Source organism: Cynocephalus volans, chromosome 13 (assembly GCF_027409185.1).
Source record: "Cynocephalus volans isolate mCynVol1 chromosome 13, mCynVol1.pri, whole genome shotgun sequence".
NCBI lineage: Eukaryota > Metazoa > Chordata > Mammalia > Dermoptera > Cynocephalidae > Cynocephalus > Cynocephalus volans.
Window position 1 is genome coordinate 95379977 of NC_084472.1, and position 18048 is coordinate 95398024.

The window sequence follows — 18048 nt, forward strand, 5'->3', positions numbered from 1 at the left end:
AATTTCCAGTTTAGAATTAGAATTGGTTTTTGGTATTTGTGATATTTTTAAATTGGCTAGTAAAAAGATGGTGGAAAGCTTTTAAAAAATATATCTTTTACTAGTCTTGCCGTTAGTGGTATCCCATAAGTTTCAGGAAAACGTTTATTTTGTATTACTGTTTAGCAAGAGAATGAAACAATATCCAGTGAAAAGGAAAGTAGGTTATTTAAATGGCTTTATATTTTATAATTTGGATCCCATCTAAACATCCTTACATATTCCTGATATCTTACACAGAGAGACTTTTTGACTGCTTCCTATGTGATGGTTTCTTTGTGTCACCTCTCCCAGGGTGACGGAGATGCAAAGGATTACTAAAAGCCCATTCTTCTGAGCAGTGAGAGGCCCGAAAGGTTTAATTCCAGGCAAATCCTTCAAGAGAGAAGGATTCCTCAGAAAAATAACCCTGAATGAGGTTTTCTGTCCGTTTTTATTCTCCAGGCAAGAAAATTACAGAAAAGGAACATAGGTGGTTACAAAAAGAACAGTGAGATAGTTGTCATGGCAACAATCATTAGGTTTAGCTGCACCAAGGACAACTGTCCTTAGAGCAAGCATTTTTGCAATTTTTTATCTACAAAAGAGACTTTAGTCCTGGGAAAGTTTTCTGCTTTTCCCAAGCTTAGCATTTCTATGTGCAGTACTGAAAGGTTAGTCTATACCTTAAACTATAGGGCTGTGGCCCTGCTAAACTATGTTAGGCCCTGTGAAATACATTTGCTTTATTAATGTTGGTATCCTCCACACTTTGACCTGAATTAAAAATAAACAAATGTTGATTTCCAGAATCATATTTTATCAAATTTTTGTAAGCCAGTGTGGGGTTGTAAGTGAACCAGGGGGCTCTTTGTTCAGGAGAAATACCAAGAGTGTTTCTGGTGGGTACGGTTGCCTGATGGTGCTGTGTTGCTGTGACCTCTCCCCCCAGGCCTCCATCTGCCGGAGCAGCCAGCCCCTGTCCGGTTTCAGTGCTCGGTGCCTGGAGGACGAGCAGATGCTCCAGGCCATCAGGAAAGCCAATCCAGGAAGCGACTTCATTTATGTCGTTGACACTCGCCCTAAAGTAAGTGTTGCCATTCCAATGCATGTCTTTCAGCTCTGTGTCTCGAAGCCGGAGACAAGGCAAAGCTTAACAGACTGCTGCCACTTGCTCAGGTTGCTGTAGCTGCCAAGTGGCAGTTCCTCTTGGTATAGTCAGTATTTGGGCCCCTTTGGGCTGCTTACTGGAGCTCAGGTACGTTTTATATTTCCCCTGATGCTTGTATTGTGCTGGGCACAGGGTGGCACACAAAAAGGTGAGTGTGGTTTAATTTTGGAGATTGATGTCCTCAATACACCATATTATTTGGTTTGTTTCTAAAACAAGCCTTTCTACTCTGACGGTATGAAATTGGCTGTGGAGCTCCAGCAGTTCAATTTTTGTGAGGTATTCAGCCATACTTTTTCAGATTCAACTTGTAGTGATCTGTACCTATGGCTTGGAAAGATTTATAAAATATAATGTTAAATTAAAAAATCACAAAATAATATAATTATGTTAATAAAACTAGGTATATAAAGATGTATAGATAAAAAATCTGAAGGGATAAACACTAAACTCTTCAAATTCCATGGAGGAGGGTGTAGGATTTGGGGAGATAGAGAACTTTCTATGTCATAGAAAGTCATATGGACCTATGACTGATGAGAAAGATGTTTATGCAGCTCTGTCTCTCCCTAGTGGTATGGAAAGGAGTCCGAGATGTATATTAAGCAACAAGAGTGGGATGCAGAAACTGTGTATAATGTAATCCCATTGAAAAAAATTGGGGGAATATATTATACCAAACTGTTGACAGTGTTTTTTTTTCTGTGGGGTAAGAGGTAGATTTTAGGAAACTTTTTACTTTCTAAATTACAGTTTGCATTTTTTTTAATCATAAAAAGGTTAAAAGAGCATAAGAATCTTAAGTGTTAAACATAGAGTTACCATATGACCCACCAATTCCATTCCTAGCTATATATACACCAGAGAAATGAAAACGTAATGTCTGCATAAAAACTTGTACATAAATACTTATTCATTATTAATAATAGCCAAAAGTAGAAGTAACCAAATGTTCATCAACTGAGAATGGTTTTATAAAAAGTGGTATATTCATTCAATGGAATCTTATTTAGCTATAAAAAGGAATGAAGTATTGATGCACTATAACATGGACAAACCTTGAAAATGCTATTCTAAGTGAAAGACATCTGTCACTAAGGACTCCATATTGGTATGATTTCATTTACATGAGATGTCCACAGTAGGCAAATTCATAGTGACAGAAAGTGGATTGATTGTTGCCTAGGCCTGGGTGACATGAGAAGAAGTGTGGGGTGTGACTGCTAACGGGTAGAGGATTTCTCTTTGGGGTGATGGAAATGTTCTAAAATTAGATTGTGGTATTGATTGCATAACTGTGTGAATATACCAAATGCCACTGAATTGTACACTTTATGTGGGTGAGTTGTATGACGTGAATTCTATGTTAATGAAGCTATTAAAAAAAAAGAACATGAGATAAAAAACGTTACAACAGGGAAGAGGAAATAAGACCAACAGTACAAGTCACTTAAAAGTATACACCGTTACGAATAGGTAATTATAGTCTGTATTCGTGGGCCATATGAGAAATAGTGAGAACTGATCCTTTGTGTAGGTTCCAGACCCTGGTAATTTTCACTGCTTCTCTGAGTCCCATTTCACCAAACATTGTGATTCATACCCTGGATCACTTAAGTGATATTTTCCTAGTGGGAGGTCAGTGTGCTACGCACACCCTTGACCTCAGAACAGTTGCATCTACTTCTGTTTGAAGTGCATTGTGGGATAGATGTATGTGGAGTAGTGAGAATGGAGTTACTATCGGATGCCAGGTCTGCAAATCAATTATGGAAATCAATGACAAAACAGATATTATAGCTAGATCACATTTATAGTCTAGTAGGTAAAGAGTCTTTTCCTTTCTAAGTAACTTCTGAAAGCACAACATATAGTTAAAAGCTTCAAACTGGGGGAAAAACTAGCTTCTCTGCTTGAAGATTTCCACTTGAAAAATGCCAGAAAATCTCTGATTTTTACTGTTCATTTTCAACTTGTTCTTTTCTCTCTGGCTCATTATGCTTTAACCCCTTCTAATGTTGACTGCCTTCCCTCCTGTGTAGGTAAGGTGGAGCTGTTTTGAATTTCTTAATAGTTGTAGATGATTCAATGAATGCCTGCTTCTTACACAGATACACTAAAGGAAGATAAAAAAAAGTAAAGAAAGAAAAGATGGGCTTTTCTGAGTAGAGGTAGGGAGGACCTTTTCCTATCCTGTTTTTTCAGATCTAAATAAAGGCAAACATTCACCCACTAGTTTAAGGGCCAGTGGACCAAGTTTGTACCATGTTATGTAAACCTTCTAGGAAATGTGACAGCTGTAGAGCCAGGCATATTCCAGATTTAAATAAATTTATCCAAGGGATTTGATTTGAAGAATATATTTAGCACTGAGTGGGTTTACTCTCAGCGATAAGAAGTTTGACACTGATCCATTAAAGAAAATTGGTGTCTCGTGTAAGACCTGCCTGCTTCTCATATTTTTCCATGCACATGCACTCCACATGAGTTTTAAACTGTTTGCTTATAGCTTTCATTCTTTTAAAGATCACATCTGTTGATTTTTGTTCCAGAGTGTGTTAGGCTTCCTTGGTAGCCAGGAGACTGGATCGATGTTTGTCGTAGAAGGTATGGGCAGTGGCAGACGGGCCCTTCCCAGGTTTGCTCATGAGTTTAATTAAACAGAAAAAGGATTTGGAGGCAGCCCAGGTCATTCTTGCCCTTTGAGCAAGGCTAACCTCACACGAGAGCTTACAGAGCCGCCTGTGCTGACGAAAGCCTTCTCAGTTACTTGTTGACATTAAAATGTTGGGAGGCAAAGGCAGTGAGATGTGCAAGCATGTATTGAATATCCATTTAAAAAAAGTATGCCCTTGAGGTCATATATTACTGCTAGGGTTTGGTATATTAAGAAAATATGAAAAAAATGTTGATGCAATATTTGTTGAACTGTAGTTTTATCTCAACCTTGTTCATAACTTTATCATTAATTTTTTCTGGGATTTTGCTGAGCTTATAAAAATGCCAGGCACTTACTCATTTAATTCTTATAAGAATCCTGCAAATTAGAAGATGCTTTTTTCTTTCCATGGATAAGGGCTTAGATTTAAAGAGGTTAAGTAATTTGCCAAGGTCACACAGTTTAGGGCAGAGTTCAGATTCAAATCCAGGCTTGTCTGACTCCAAAGCCCATTCTTCCATTCGACCATGATGTTTTTTCTGTCTACAAATATATCCAGTGGAGACTTGTCTCCACTTTGAGGCCCAGGGTGGTGGCCACCTCTGAGCCCCACCCAGTGAAGTAGGAGACTCAGCTGAGGCACCAACCACGAGCTCATCCAAAGTCAGGCTGGGGCAAGAGAGCTCTGAATGCCAGCAGCTCTGGAGGATGTGTTGAGCCAAGAAGAGAAGGGGTGAGGTGAAGACGGGCTTTTGCCTCTGCTGACTCTCAGCCTTTTGTGCTTGCTTCTTCTCCAAAGACGACTTATGGCTATGGCTTCCGATTTCACCACATCCGTGACTTTTTAGCTGTGTAACAGGTTGTCACATGGGATGTTTTTATGTTTCTCTGGAATAGGTGATTAGGTGCTTTCTATTCACTGAATCCTGTGATGGGGACATGTAGGAAAATCACTTGTAAATGTTAGGGGAGTCTGAAGGAGGGGAACCTAGGATCTCATTCCCTAGTCAGATGTGCATACTTGCTGGTGACCACCATGGCAAAAGGCAGAGGAAAGAGAATGGGAGAGATCACAGTACCCAGCAGCAGGGGAGCAGTCTCACTCCCCCTCTCTGGCAGGGCAAGGATGGAGAAATGTCCTGTGGGACTGTGGAAACGGAGGAAGGAAGCTAGCCATAAGTCATCTTGCTAGAACCTTCCTAAGAAGGCTTGCCCTTGTGAGGCTTCCTAACCGCAAGTATGCTGGTGAGGGAAGCTGAGGGAACTGGAACAGGCTCAAGCCCAGGTGGATCTCCCGTGTCAGAGAAATGTGTACTCCCTACCTCCAGGAACCAATGTATATGCCTTAGGAGGCTTATGCCGTAGAGGGCAGTGATAGCCAATTAGTATTAACCAGAAGAGCAGTGATAACCAGTAAAGAGAGAATTGCAGCCTTGCCTAGCTTTGCAAAGGTATTTACCTCCTCTTATTCCACCTCCATTCCTTCCCCACCTCCTCGTGCACATAGAGCCTAGGATAAAGAGGAGAATCAGTTGATTTAGTCATTTCAAAAGGACACAAAGACATGGACAAAAGTTATCTATGGCTAAGTATAGCTTAAACAATAGAAGCTAGTAACATCATTTAAATTAACAATGTGACATTCCAAAGTACAATTTGTGAAAAGCTAAGTTGATCAGACTGTGATCATTATCCAATCCAAAATATATCCTCTCCTTAAATGATTTAAGCAAAAGTTACGTTCTTATGATTAAATCTAAGTAAATTGTCTTTAAAGTTCCCAACAAACAGCTTGCCCTTAGCAAACATTTTTTCACATTTTTCCCTACAGCAATTCCTTCAACATCTTTTAACAACAATTGGTATGTTAAATAATCAAAGTACATAATCCCATCCCTAAACCTTAGATGGGCCGTTGCCCGCTGACTGTGGGCTTTTGCTCCCCTAGCCGAGCACTTTTTCCCATACATGCATCACCTAAAAACCCTATACTAAACATCAACTGAGAATCAACATATACTTGGTTAGAATTGATTAGATAGGCTTTTTGCCCCGCTAGCTGTGGGCTTTTGTCCCATAAGTTTTTTATCTAAAGAGCCCTGTCTAAAAATCAAACAAGAATCAAGATTTTTAACCCCCTGCAATTAACATCTAGCTGAAGTTTTCACTCTTTCACAGAATGTTACCCCAACCCCCTAGCCGAGAGGAGGTTGTTGTAGATTCCAGCTCCTGCCATGATCACTGTCTTTACTATTCACTCTGCCCCTCCCTAGTCCTGGTGGGTATTATCTGTTACCATTTGACGTTATGTGCTTTCCTTTCTATACTCAATTATGAGCTTATGACAGTAAGCACAGCTTCTCATTCATCTTTTTATTACATCCAATGCCTAGCACACAGTAGGTGTTCATTAAGTGTTTATTGGGAAATGACTGAGTTCTTTTTGTTTCATTTATGAGCTTCTCTGCACTGAAAGAGGCTGATATTAACAAATAGCAAAGTGGTTTTGTGTTTTGGGTACTTTTTTCAGTCCTACTTCTCATGTGTCTGTTGTGTTTTGTAAACATACATTGACACTGGAATGCAGTTACCTCTATTGCTGTATCTACTTGAGGATTTTTAGGAGCTAAAATGAATAGCTTTTTCTTTGGCTTTGAAATGGAGTTCCCAGCCAAAGGGATGGGGGACCAAATTAGACTTACTAATAGTGATTTTTTTAGGTAAGGGATACTATATCTTAATATATATAATAAGTCCAGGATAACTTTTTGAATTTTTATTAATTGTAAAATTGTATTTCCTGTTTCAAGTTTTCAACCTTTGCCACATTATCACACTAAGCCCTGTAAAATTGGTGGAAATCCTGTGAAATTATACTTTGGATGGTAGATTAAATATTGCCACCTTCTGTTCATTATGTGAAGTACACATTGACTTTCAGGAGGTTATCTTGTGTTGCTCCTTTGCTTTTAATTAAGACTACCAATAAATTCTCCTAGATCATAATCAACTATTTAAAAATGTGAACATAGAATCTTAATTACAGATAACGTAAGAATAATAAGTTTTTTTTATTTATTACACTTTTTAAAAAAGAATATCTGTGGTATGTGGTGAGTAGGCTTAACTTGAATTATTCAAGATACAGAATGAACATAAGGTTAATGTAACATAAGGATGCGTCAAGTATCTGATTAATTTGTTCTGTTTTATAAAGCTTGTTGTAAAGGATAAGCCAACAGCTTTGAAAAAATTATTATACAAAGCAGCAATATTTTACAATAGTTTAAGAAGGACAATGTCTATAGGTAATTTTAGAAAAAATTTCCCCTTAAAATATTTAAACTTTAAAAGCATGAACACAAGTTGTCTTAAAGATATATTATTTCAATATTTTTCTTAATTAAGGCTAAACCATTTATTCTCATATTATGCCAGGAAGAAAGGTGACACCCTTTTGTAGACTGAGAACAGAATCCTGAGGGGCTAAAGTGCCCCAGCTGATGTCACTTGAGCTAAATCATGGAGCAGGGCTGCTCTTGAAACGAGAGGTATCTGCCAGTCTGAGCCCCTTATACCAGTGGCTTGCCCTTCGTTGCTTTATTTTTTACATCAAATACATTGTTTTTATTACTAAAATCACAAACTTAATATATGTTTTTGTAATGATTAAAGAATACAGGAGTATCTGAAATAGTACTTATGGTATTGTCCTGCTACTTGCCACCTCTCTTTCTGCTGTAACTGCTACCAAATTGATATATTCTTCTGTACATTTTCATTCTGCTTGATACATATGCATAAACATCAAAACATATCTGTAAGTTGACTTGTTTTATAAAACATGGATGATTGTATGAATATTACTTCGTAGCTTGCTGTTTTTCACTTAACATGTCATGAGCCAGTTCCAAATCCCTCTATTTATATGGTTTATATCTTTCTTCTTGGTGTCTGATGGTAATTCAGGGCATGAATAAACCATAATTTATCCAGTCATTGCCCTTAGATATTCATGGGTTTTCAGTTTTTTACTATTATAAAAATGTATTGCAACCAATCTGTCTTTATGTGCTGGTACTTTTAATCTTGTCAGATTCTCAGAAGTAGGAGATCTGGGTTAAAGAATATATCTGTTTTTAATTTAACCTAGCTTTTTTAACTTAACTTTTTGAAAAGTATTGCTTTGCATTGTGCTCTTAAAAGCAGATATATATATATATATATATATATATACACACACACACACATACATACACATATATATACACACACACACATATATATATATGTATATATATATATATATATTTTTTTTTTTCCTTTTTTTCCCTGATAGTTAATTCTTGGTATAGCTTCTCTGCCTATCATAGCTTTCCTGCCCTTTGTGGGCAGAGGAAGACAATTGTCAGTGAGTACTGTTTTCCAGGATGTGATGACCTGCTTAGTCAAACAGCAGTAATGGAATATTAGCAGCAATGTATCCATTCTAGAAATCTGTGTATTTCCCAGCTAAGGCAGGACTTGCCCCCTTCTTGATTTTTGCTACATAGGGCTAGTGCAGACTTGGGTTTAATAAATTTCTTCAAAGTCCATTATCACTTAATCCCATTTGTACTAGGAGACCCCACCTTCTCATATGCAAAATTATGGAAATGAAAGTGATCATAAAGCCCACTTAATAGGTCTGTAGATTTAAATAAGCTAGCTGGAGGAAATGTCTCTGGAGACTTAGCATCTACATTTCCTCTCTTCATTTTATTCATTGATTCCTGCTCAAGGTTTAATTGGGTATCTGGAGATCCTTGTAGGCAAATTAGAATGACACAACCATTCCTATTTGATGACATGTTTATCGGCAGTGTCAAACTGGAAGATGTAATTTAACCCACAAAGCCTGATATTGACAGCTGTGTCTGCTGATGTTCTGCCAACCTGTAGGTTGTAATGTTTGGTATTGAATCGGGGCAACTTGGCTCTATCACAGAATTCCCCCTGCAATTTGGCATCTTTGACAGGGAACTGCAAGAGGCATCTCCAGAAAAGTCTATCTATAGAATGCTTCCCAGCTAAGAAAATATTACCCACACCAACAAATTCCTGCTATTGAATGTAAGCTCAGCATGAGTGCCTGTAACTATGTAATTCAGTGTAATATTCCAGTGATTTAAAGCATACTGTGTTTCTATACATCATTTTGAATGTTTTTATGGGTATCCATGAAATGTTTTTGTTGTTTCATGTCCTGAATGTAATTGATGACTATTCTGTTTTGCTGACCACTGCAGCTTAATGCAATGGCAAATCGTGCTGCAGGGAAAGGCTATGAGAATGAAGACAATTATTCCAATATCAAGTTTCAGTTTATCGGGATAGAGAACATCCATGTCATGAGGAACAGTCTGCAGAAAATGCTGGAAGGTAAACCATTTCCTTATGCATAGCATTAAAAAAATGCAGTTAAATGTTTTGATGCCAAAATGGAATAAGATAGTCTTTTGATTTTAAAATTGTTTTTTTTCCAGTGATGTTATTTACATAAATGTGATAAGTTGGAAGAATATCATATTGCAGTGACTATTTAAATATTTAACAGCCATTCTATTTAAAAAAAAGAGGAAAAGACTGCTTGGTGGTTAGCAGTCAGGGACTTTCCAGTGGTATTTAAGATAAAAGTGCACAGAGATATTTTTGCTTTCTTCCTCAGAATGTTAGTTTGACCCACATTCAAGGCCATTTGGAGATAAAGCAATCCTACATTTAAAGCAATAACCACCTGTTCTTGTTTGGAGATCACTTTTATAAACTGTATCCTCAAGTTGCTGAATAGACATTCGAAGGGAGGATTTTGGAGGTCCTGATCCTCATTTCTAAATGGCAGCAACTGCTGCAATACATCTGCACATAACCCCCCTGCCGCCACCCAGCACTTACACACATAGCAACGAACACAGCAAGACACATACATACAGACTTACATACTCATGTGGAGAGGAAATTAAAAAGATGGATTATGTAATATAAAAGAGTTATTCATATGGCCATATGCTGATTAGCAGAAACTTTACATTTCAAGCAAAACCAGCTTCACCTGCTGCTTATGCTTCTTGTGATCATAAAGGCCAAAGGAGGAATCTGTTGCCATAATCTGCCATTTCTGGCTCTAGTGGGAATTGAGAAGAGAATGAGGAGGCTGCACAAACCTTGGCTTCGTGTCTTGGCTGTAAACGCTATATGTGTACTTTTGGGGAGAACCCTGGAGAGATGGAACCAAGCGTAGGAAATGTGGGGCCTTGAATGAAGAGAGACAAAGAAAGTGCTGAACTGCTTTTTCTAGGAATACACATTTGCTCCAAGTTACTTATGCAGTTCTCTGTTTAATCAGAAAGACAGGGGAGAACCTAACCCTGGAGCTGGGGAAACTTGAGTGTCACAGACCTGACTTCTATTCTCTCTCCTGGACTCCCTGGTTCATTTCAGTCATTATGAAACTTTGAACACATCAGTTAACTTCTTTGGGGCTCTGTTACCTACTATAAATTGAGAAGATTGGACTAATAGTTTCTATGGGCCTTTCTAGCTGTGACAATTTGATGCTCCTGGTTGCAAACGCTTTAAAATTGAACATTTGAATGGTTTTCTTTTAAAGAAACCCCTTCCTGCATCTGAAAACATCACATCCACAGAGCTATCTCCGTTTTACTTCTAAACATAATTTCTGTGCTCCAGGTCATAGTGACAATACCCTTAGCTTGATTGCTTGAGCTTCTTAAATGTCTGGAGATTATCATGGGCAGTTTGACTGTCCCTACTATAAGTTATGTTTTTTACATGTCAAAAAATTGGTATAGCCTGGTGCAGTTATTAAAAAGGTAGTCTAACTTTAGTATGAAGAGTGTTTATCACTTTGAGAATCATTAAAAACCGTTTAGGTTGATAGGCTTTATATTTTTCATTTAGTAATTTCATAAGATGACTTTTGAGAACATAAATTTTCTTCTATGCAGAAAGTTGCCCCTGAGAGTGCTTATAACATACACATTTAGCTTTAGTTTTTAAAGTGGCATTCATGTGGCTTCTTATTAGGAACTGTTTCTCCTGCCCTATATCTGTGGTCCGACTCACTATTTTTTCTGAAGGACAAGCAAACTGAGGGAGTTCCAGAGGGAAGCTCTCTGTTTCATAAGGGATCATTCTACTTCTACATAACTTTTCCAGCTACATGTGGTTCAGTGACAAGGACAACTTTCTGGATGCTTTTCAGGAGACTTGACCAATGTTTGACTATCTGTTTTAACCGAGTAAATTATAAACCACATGTGGAGGCTCAGCTGATGAAGTGACGCAATCCGACTCACCTTCTGAGATTTTTTTCTCTGTCCTTGGCGTCAAAGAGATTTGAAGGTGAATACTGCTCGTCACTAGATAGGCAGAGGAATAGTGCATTTCATTCATGCTTATTATTTTCTTCCCTTTTTTTAATCATTGTTATATGGATATTATCAGAATAGATTCTGAATAACAGAATAGTAAAATTGCATTCTGTCCACAGACATCTCTGTCTGTGAGCAAGAGTTGCAGGATATTTCATCAGAAACTGAAATTGAGGACCAAGTTCACGTCCTCTGTAGGTCCTTTTATAGAGCTGATTTAATTTTAACTTTGATTTATAAGTTTTAAGCCAAACTATTTTTGTCGTATTTGTACCTCTGAAGGAGATTAAATGGTGCCTTTTGGTTATATAGCAATTTGGTAATTTATTAAGTGCTTTTCATACTAGTTTCCCTTTTGATCATATAGATAATGGTTTTTCTTTCAACTGATAAAAGGATACCTGTATTTTCTTTTGTATTGAAAATAGAAGAGCCTGGAATAGGCTGTTTCCAAGGTGAGGAAGTTATCATTGCAGGAGGAGCTTTTACCTTGCAGGCATCCTTGGTGTTGAGGATGAAATCAGTGAGAGGAAGGTAGTGAGGTGTACATACACTTACTTTCACATCTCCGTGTGCTGAGGTTGTCCTACACTGTGATGCCTCTTTTTAGATATCTGCTTTCAAGGCAGGCAGGTGCTTATGGGAGAGATGTGGCAGGGAGATCTTCCTCCCTCTTCAGGCAACGTGCCATCTTTTGGATGTTGCTTAGAAAACCTCACTTTCAGGGCCTGCCCGTGGCTCACTCGGGAGAGTGTGGTGCTGATAACACCAAGGCCGCGGGTTCAGATCCTATATAGGGATGGCTGGTTAGCTCACTGGCTGAGTGTGGTGCTGACAACACCAAGTCAAGGATTAAGATCTCCTTACTGGTCATCTTTTAAAAAAAAAAAAAAAAGAAAGAAAGAAAACCTCACTTTCTTTCCACTACTAGTTTTGTGCCTAGATTCCACATGAATATTAGATTAATGTTGTTGTTCACTGTGTAGTTCTATATAACTGACCACTTATTCGTTGATTTATTCATTTAACTAAAAATTGAGCAACTGCTGTGTACCATACTTAAAAAGTATTTTCACTTAAATGGTTGTATTTGATTTTACAGCAATGGTGTGCAGCATGGTATTATCTGTACTTTATAGATGAAAAAACAGAGTCTCAAAGAGGTTACAACTTAATCTAAGATGATTTTTTAAAGAGGAAGCAGTAAGTGAAATAGATAAACAGGTAGAAAAACATTTAAAGTTGCTCTGGTAATTAAAGAAATGTATATTAAAACCTTCAAAGTACCATTTTTCACCTATTTTTTTAAATTGTAATAGCCGGTACTGAAAAAAATGTGGTAAAACTAGTACTTTAATATTCCTGGTATCATTTAAATTGGTCTGAAGAAACATAGTATATTTTGTTTAGAGATACATAATTTTTACCAGATTGCCTCCTCTTAGGGATTAATTCAAAATATGGTTTAAAATATAAAGACATACACATGTCTGTATTGATAGTAGTGTTATATTCATAATAGAATATTGGAAGCCACATGAATATCCAACAGTACCATGTGGAATGATTAAATAATTTTGCACGACCTTCTTGATAGAAAATTTTGCATCCATTAAGAATAATAAGTGTGAAGAATATATGTACTAACACAGGAGAATGCATATAATGGAAGTGAAAAATTCAGGTTGTAAAATTGTATGCATAATCTTATTTACTATAACGTAAATCATATATATGAAGAAGGATTGGTAGAGAATATCTGGAATGATAATTGGATTAGCACTGAAAAATGATGTTGATTTTTTCCTTTTACCTTCTTTATTCACAAAATATTTGCTATGGTTAGTATATTACTTTTTTTTTTTTAACAATACACATTTGTTATCTCTCCGGATAACAAATTTATTATCTCTATGGGTCAGGAATCTGGACATGTTTCATGTATGAATGAATGATAATCCAGGGAGCCTCTGCTTAGGGTCTTACAAGACTGCAATCAAGTTGTCAGCTGTGCTGTGTTCTCATCAGAAGGCTTGAGTGGGAGAAGAATCTGCTCCCAAGCTTGTTCAGGTTGTTGGCAGAATTCAGCTGAGGGCCCCACATTTTTTGGTCCTAGAGGCTGCCCACAGTTCTCTGCCACGTGGATCTCTACATACACTGTTCACAACATGGCTGTTTGTTTTTTCAAGGCCAGTTGAAGTGCCTCTCTCCAGTTACAGAGTCTGGTATGTTACATTTTTAATTAAAAGCCTTTTAAAAACATCCTTCCTCAGTGTCACACAACAAAGCAGGATTTGAACCTAATACTTCCCATCACATTACAATGATCCTTGTTGATTTGTGGTTCTGATATCAGATGGGCTCTCAGACAACCACCCCACGTAGTAATGATATAACATTTATGGAAGGATTACTTTGTACACTGTTTGAATTTTTGAGATTTATTTACTCAAGTAATCCTCACCATGATCATTTTGTAGCTGTTCTTATTATTCCCATTTTACAGATGAGGAAATTGAGGCACAGAGGCTAAGAAACTTGGGCAAGTTCACAACAGTAAATGGTAGAACCAAGATTTTCACCTAATTAATATGAATTCAGATACCACCCTCTTAACCACTAGGCTTTACTGCCTTTCTAGGTAATGGGTTGGTGTAGAAAGTGTTCTGGCCTAAGTAGGTGAAGACCTGGGTTTGGGTTCCTGCTTTAGTCCCCAAGTAAACTTGAACAAATCTCATTTCCTGTATGGTCATGTGCCACGTAATGATGTTTCCATCAGTGATGGACCACATAGAGGATGGTGGTTGGAGCCATATGCTATACTGTATAGCCTGATAAGTAGTAGACTGTACTATCCAGGTTTGTGTAAGCACATTCTATGGTGTTCAAACAAAGACAGAATGGCCTTATGATGTGTTTCTCAGAACCTATCCCTGTCATTAAGCAACACACGACTGTATTTGTAAAGTAATGTAAGCAATATATCTTCCCTCTCTAACTCATGACCTATTAAAAACATTCCTTGCAAACTATAAAGTGCTTTCAAGTGTGAGTTGCATTATGCTTTCTCTTGGGAAGCAATAATATACTTTAAAATAAGCAGTGGATAGAATGGATAAGTTGATGGACTGTAGATTAATTCAGTCATCCAGGCAAGTATCTCATAAGTCCTATGACTTCCTATGGGTAAATTTCTTTAATTTATTTATTCAAGAGACATGGAGTAAAACAGCACAATTTTCAGAGGCATGTAAGTACTTGCCTCATGATATGGTCTTTGTCCACTCAGCACGAGTTCATAAAAAATCATTTAATAAAACATGCGAGGCTTTGTGGGCCATTTCTCAGCAATTTGTTTTATAGAGATAAGAAACATCAGCCTGACAGCAGATCAGATGAAGTGGGTCCAGAGCATGTGGAACAAAAACCCAACATCAGTTCAGCAATCGGGGCAATAATACAGGGGAGTTCTCTTTGAAAGTGGGTAAAGCAGATTCAGTTTAAAAGACTGGAATCTTTTTAGCAGGCCCCCAAATGTAACCACTTGTTTTTCATATCCCCTGAAAATGTGTGCTTTGACCGTGGAGAATGTTTTGTGGAAAAATCAGGTGGCCCTAGAGGTCATATTTGATCGTTCTTCTGTGTGAAGTTTCTGAGGCCTGGTTCATCAGAACCTTTGTTAGGTGTGGAAAGGTTGGTTGAAAGCAGAGAACTTGGAGTATGTCGTGGGGATCCCTATCTCTGTCGGTGTTATGGTCATTCCATTGATTCCTGCTCTGGTCTCCCTGCCAAGTTGCCTTGGGTATACCGAGGTCTACAAGGAAACAGCCCCTAGCACACCCAGCTCCAAGGTTTCCATGAAATATTTCTCTCTGCTCAGAGAGGTAAGGTTGTGGCTATCAGTTCAAATGTCCTTTTTATTTGATACTTTCTTCCTTACTTCATGTCTTTATGGGGTGATGGCTAATTTAACCTTGAAGAAATGGAACACTTCAACCCTTTTAGTATTTCAAATAAAAGTTTTTCATTTTAAAGTGAGTCTTTCCTATCATATTACCTACAAATTTATGTTAAGTTCTACCAGATATGAGCTAATGAAAGGCTGTAAAGATAATTATTTTTCAGTTCTCTGTGTTCCGATTTCTTACCATTATTAATTTCATTAGACTACTAAGCTATTAGATGGGACAACCAATAATGACCTGAAAATCTGGTCATTTTTCCTCAAAATGTAGCATCAGGGCAGAGGATTCCACATACGAAACTCAGTTTTCCATTGAAGTGAGACTGATAGCTTCACCCAGAAATAGGAGTTATAAGACTGTTTAAAGAGTGTTCTGCTAGGCCAACAGGTCTATCCTGTCAGGCTTGACTAGTTGCCAATGCATGGTCATTTGGAGGAAGTAAATGGATCGAGACTGTGTACTTTGCCTCCCTGTGGTGTTGTATGAGGATTTGGAATGTGGCCGCTAGAGTGCTGGATACTGTCAGCCAACCCAGACAATTGTGTTCCGAGCACCAAGGCACAGGGGAAGAGCATGGCCCTATTGGGTGTATGTGCTGTGGAGCAGATTCCACCTCAGCTACATACTGGCTGTGTGACACGGGTGACTTAGTAAACCTCTGTAACCCACTCCTTCTGATCTGAAAATTGGGAGTAAATAATACCCTGCCTGGTAGATAATGTATGTGGAGCCTGAGGTGCAATACCGGCTTCCAGCAAGTACTTAATAGTATAGTAGGAGCTATCACAGTTATCTCAGATATTCATCCATTCATCAAACAGTTATTCCATGTGTCCTATATGCTAGACACTGGATTAAAAAATGCTTCATTTTCACACACACACACAACTAATTTTGCTATAGGGCAGAAACCAATTGCTAACACAACCAATTTTGATATAGGGCAGAAATCATGGCAGGAAGAAAAAATCATGCTTGTCTTATTAGTGACCTCCCTGAGGGCTGTCCCTGGGTAAGTCAAGACATGATTGAGTGTTTGAACTGGACGTCAAAGCCAAAGACTTCATTTCTGGGTGACATTTTCAAAGGAGAGAATAAGAAAAAACAAAGTGATTTAATGAGAGAATGGTCCCTTTTTTTTAAATGATGATTATGCTTCGTTTTGCAGTTTGCTGAGACAATTCAAAGATTAATTTAAAACTTATCACCTTCAGAATTATTGGTTTATATTTTGTTAATCATGAAAGCAAGCTTTTGGATAACTAGGACATTTACGAATGGAGTGCTTGTAGGAGGAAGCCTATCTCATGAAACTAAAGATAGACATGGCTAATTTTAGTGACTAGGTGAGGTGTTTTTCCAAAAGGCTGTAGTTGGGGTTTGGCAATTCAGTATTTGCTTGCCAGTGACAACATGGTCTCAACCTGGCTGAGAGTGTTGGTCCTGGCGGTTTCTCAGCTGGTGTGAGGAGGGTGGGTGAGCCCCCACCCCCTCGTCCTCTGCTGCATAGAGCTTATTTCACCACTTCAGCAACTTGCTGCAGCTCTGTCCCTCTTATCTGATTCCTGGTCTTCTCTCCAGTGCCTGCCACTAGTAGCTTTATATCCCCCCAGACTTCCCAGCTTCTCTGCACGCCAAGTCTCCCACTCTCAACTTCTCTGTTTCCATTTGTTTTAAGTTTCCTATTTAGACTTTATCATCTCTTAAAATCTTCCTTCAACTCAGTTCCTGTTCATCCTGGCTCAGTTTGTACATGGATTTTTAATTATTCTCTATTTGTAGTGAAAATACTATGTTAAGTGGAGTCAAGGGACCTAGGTTCTTATCACAGTATATTTGCTGTACCTCTAGCATCTGAGCCCCTTCCTCCTCTATAAACTGAAACAATTATATCTACTATAGATGGAAAGTTGTGAGGGTTCATCAGGAGGAAAGCACCAAGCCCCATTGTAGTTGGCCCTTGAGCAATGTGGGTTTGAACTGCACCGGTCCACTTATATACAGACTTTTTTCAACCAACTGTGGATGGAAAACACAGTATTCGTGGGATGAGGAACTGTGTATATGGAGGGCCAACTTCTCACACGCACAGGTACTTCGGGACTGTTAGACTTGAGTATCTGCAGATTTTGGTGTATGTGGGGGATCCTGGAACCAATGCCCTGTGGATACCAAGGGACAACTCTATTTACATAAGGTAGACATAATGTAAATGGGCACACATTTTTTATTTGCTGCAAAGTTTTACATACCCCAGTGGTTAATATTCACATCTTATTTTTCTTAACACATGTTAAGCCTAAGATAGAAAGATTACCACCATATTCTGTGACTTTGTCTTTAGACACAAAATTCACACGCAAAGCTCATAAATGCTAATAGGGCATTCTCATGTGAACCTGCTGCTTGATTTTTTTTAGGCCAGTGGTTATTAGCATTCTGGAATGTATTTTTTTGTGTGTGTATACATATATTCACATACACACATACGTGTTTATTAGTAGCTGAATACACACACATGCACACACACGTATACTATTTTCTGTGCTAACTCAAGCAGTGCTAACACAGGTATACAAAATTTCGGCTTGATTTCACCTTACCTTTTTATATTACTGTCAAATTCTTTAAAAGGAAACAAGATTATATGAAAATGGCTTTCATGGCATTATTAATTGTGTTGAGATTCCAGAAAATACTATCATGAACAGAGTTAGAAATGTTGTAAAGAATAATCTTTAATCAGGTTGGTGTCCTGTGGAGAAGCAAATGCACACCTCTCTCCAGTTCATGTGAAGCTCT

At 38.0% G+C, this 18048-nt stretch overlaps 1 protein-coding gene across 1 annotated transcript in view; it reads left to right on the plus strand.

Moving 5' to 3' along the window:
• MTMR7 (myotubularin related protein 7) overlaps positions 1–18048 on the plus strand; it is a 65293-nt gene that overhangs the window by 19735 nt on the left and 27510 nt on the right. Inside the window, exons 3-4 of the mRNA XM_063076805.1 lie at positions 971–1105; positions 9137–9269. Of these exons, the coding sequence (XP_062932875.1) occupies positions 971–1105; positions 9137–9269 (268 nt within the window). The remainder of the gene's footprint in view (positions 1–970; positions 1106–9136; positions 9270–18048) is intronic.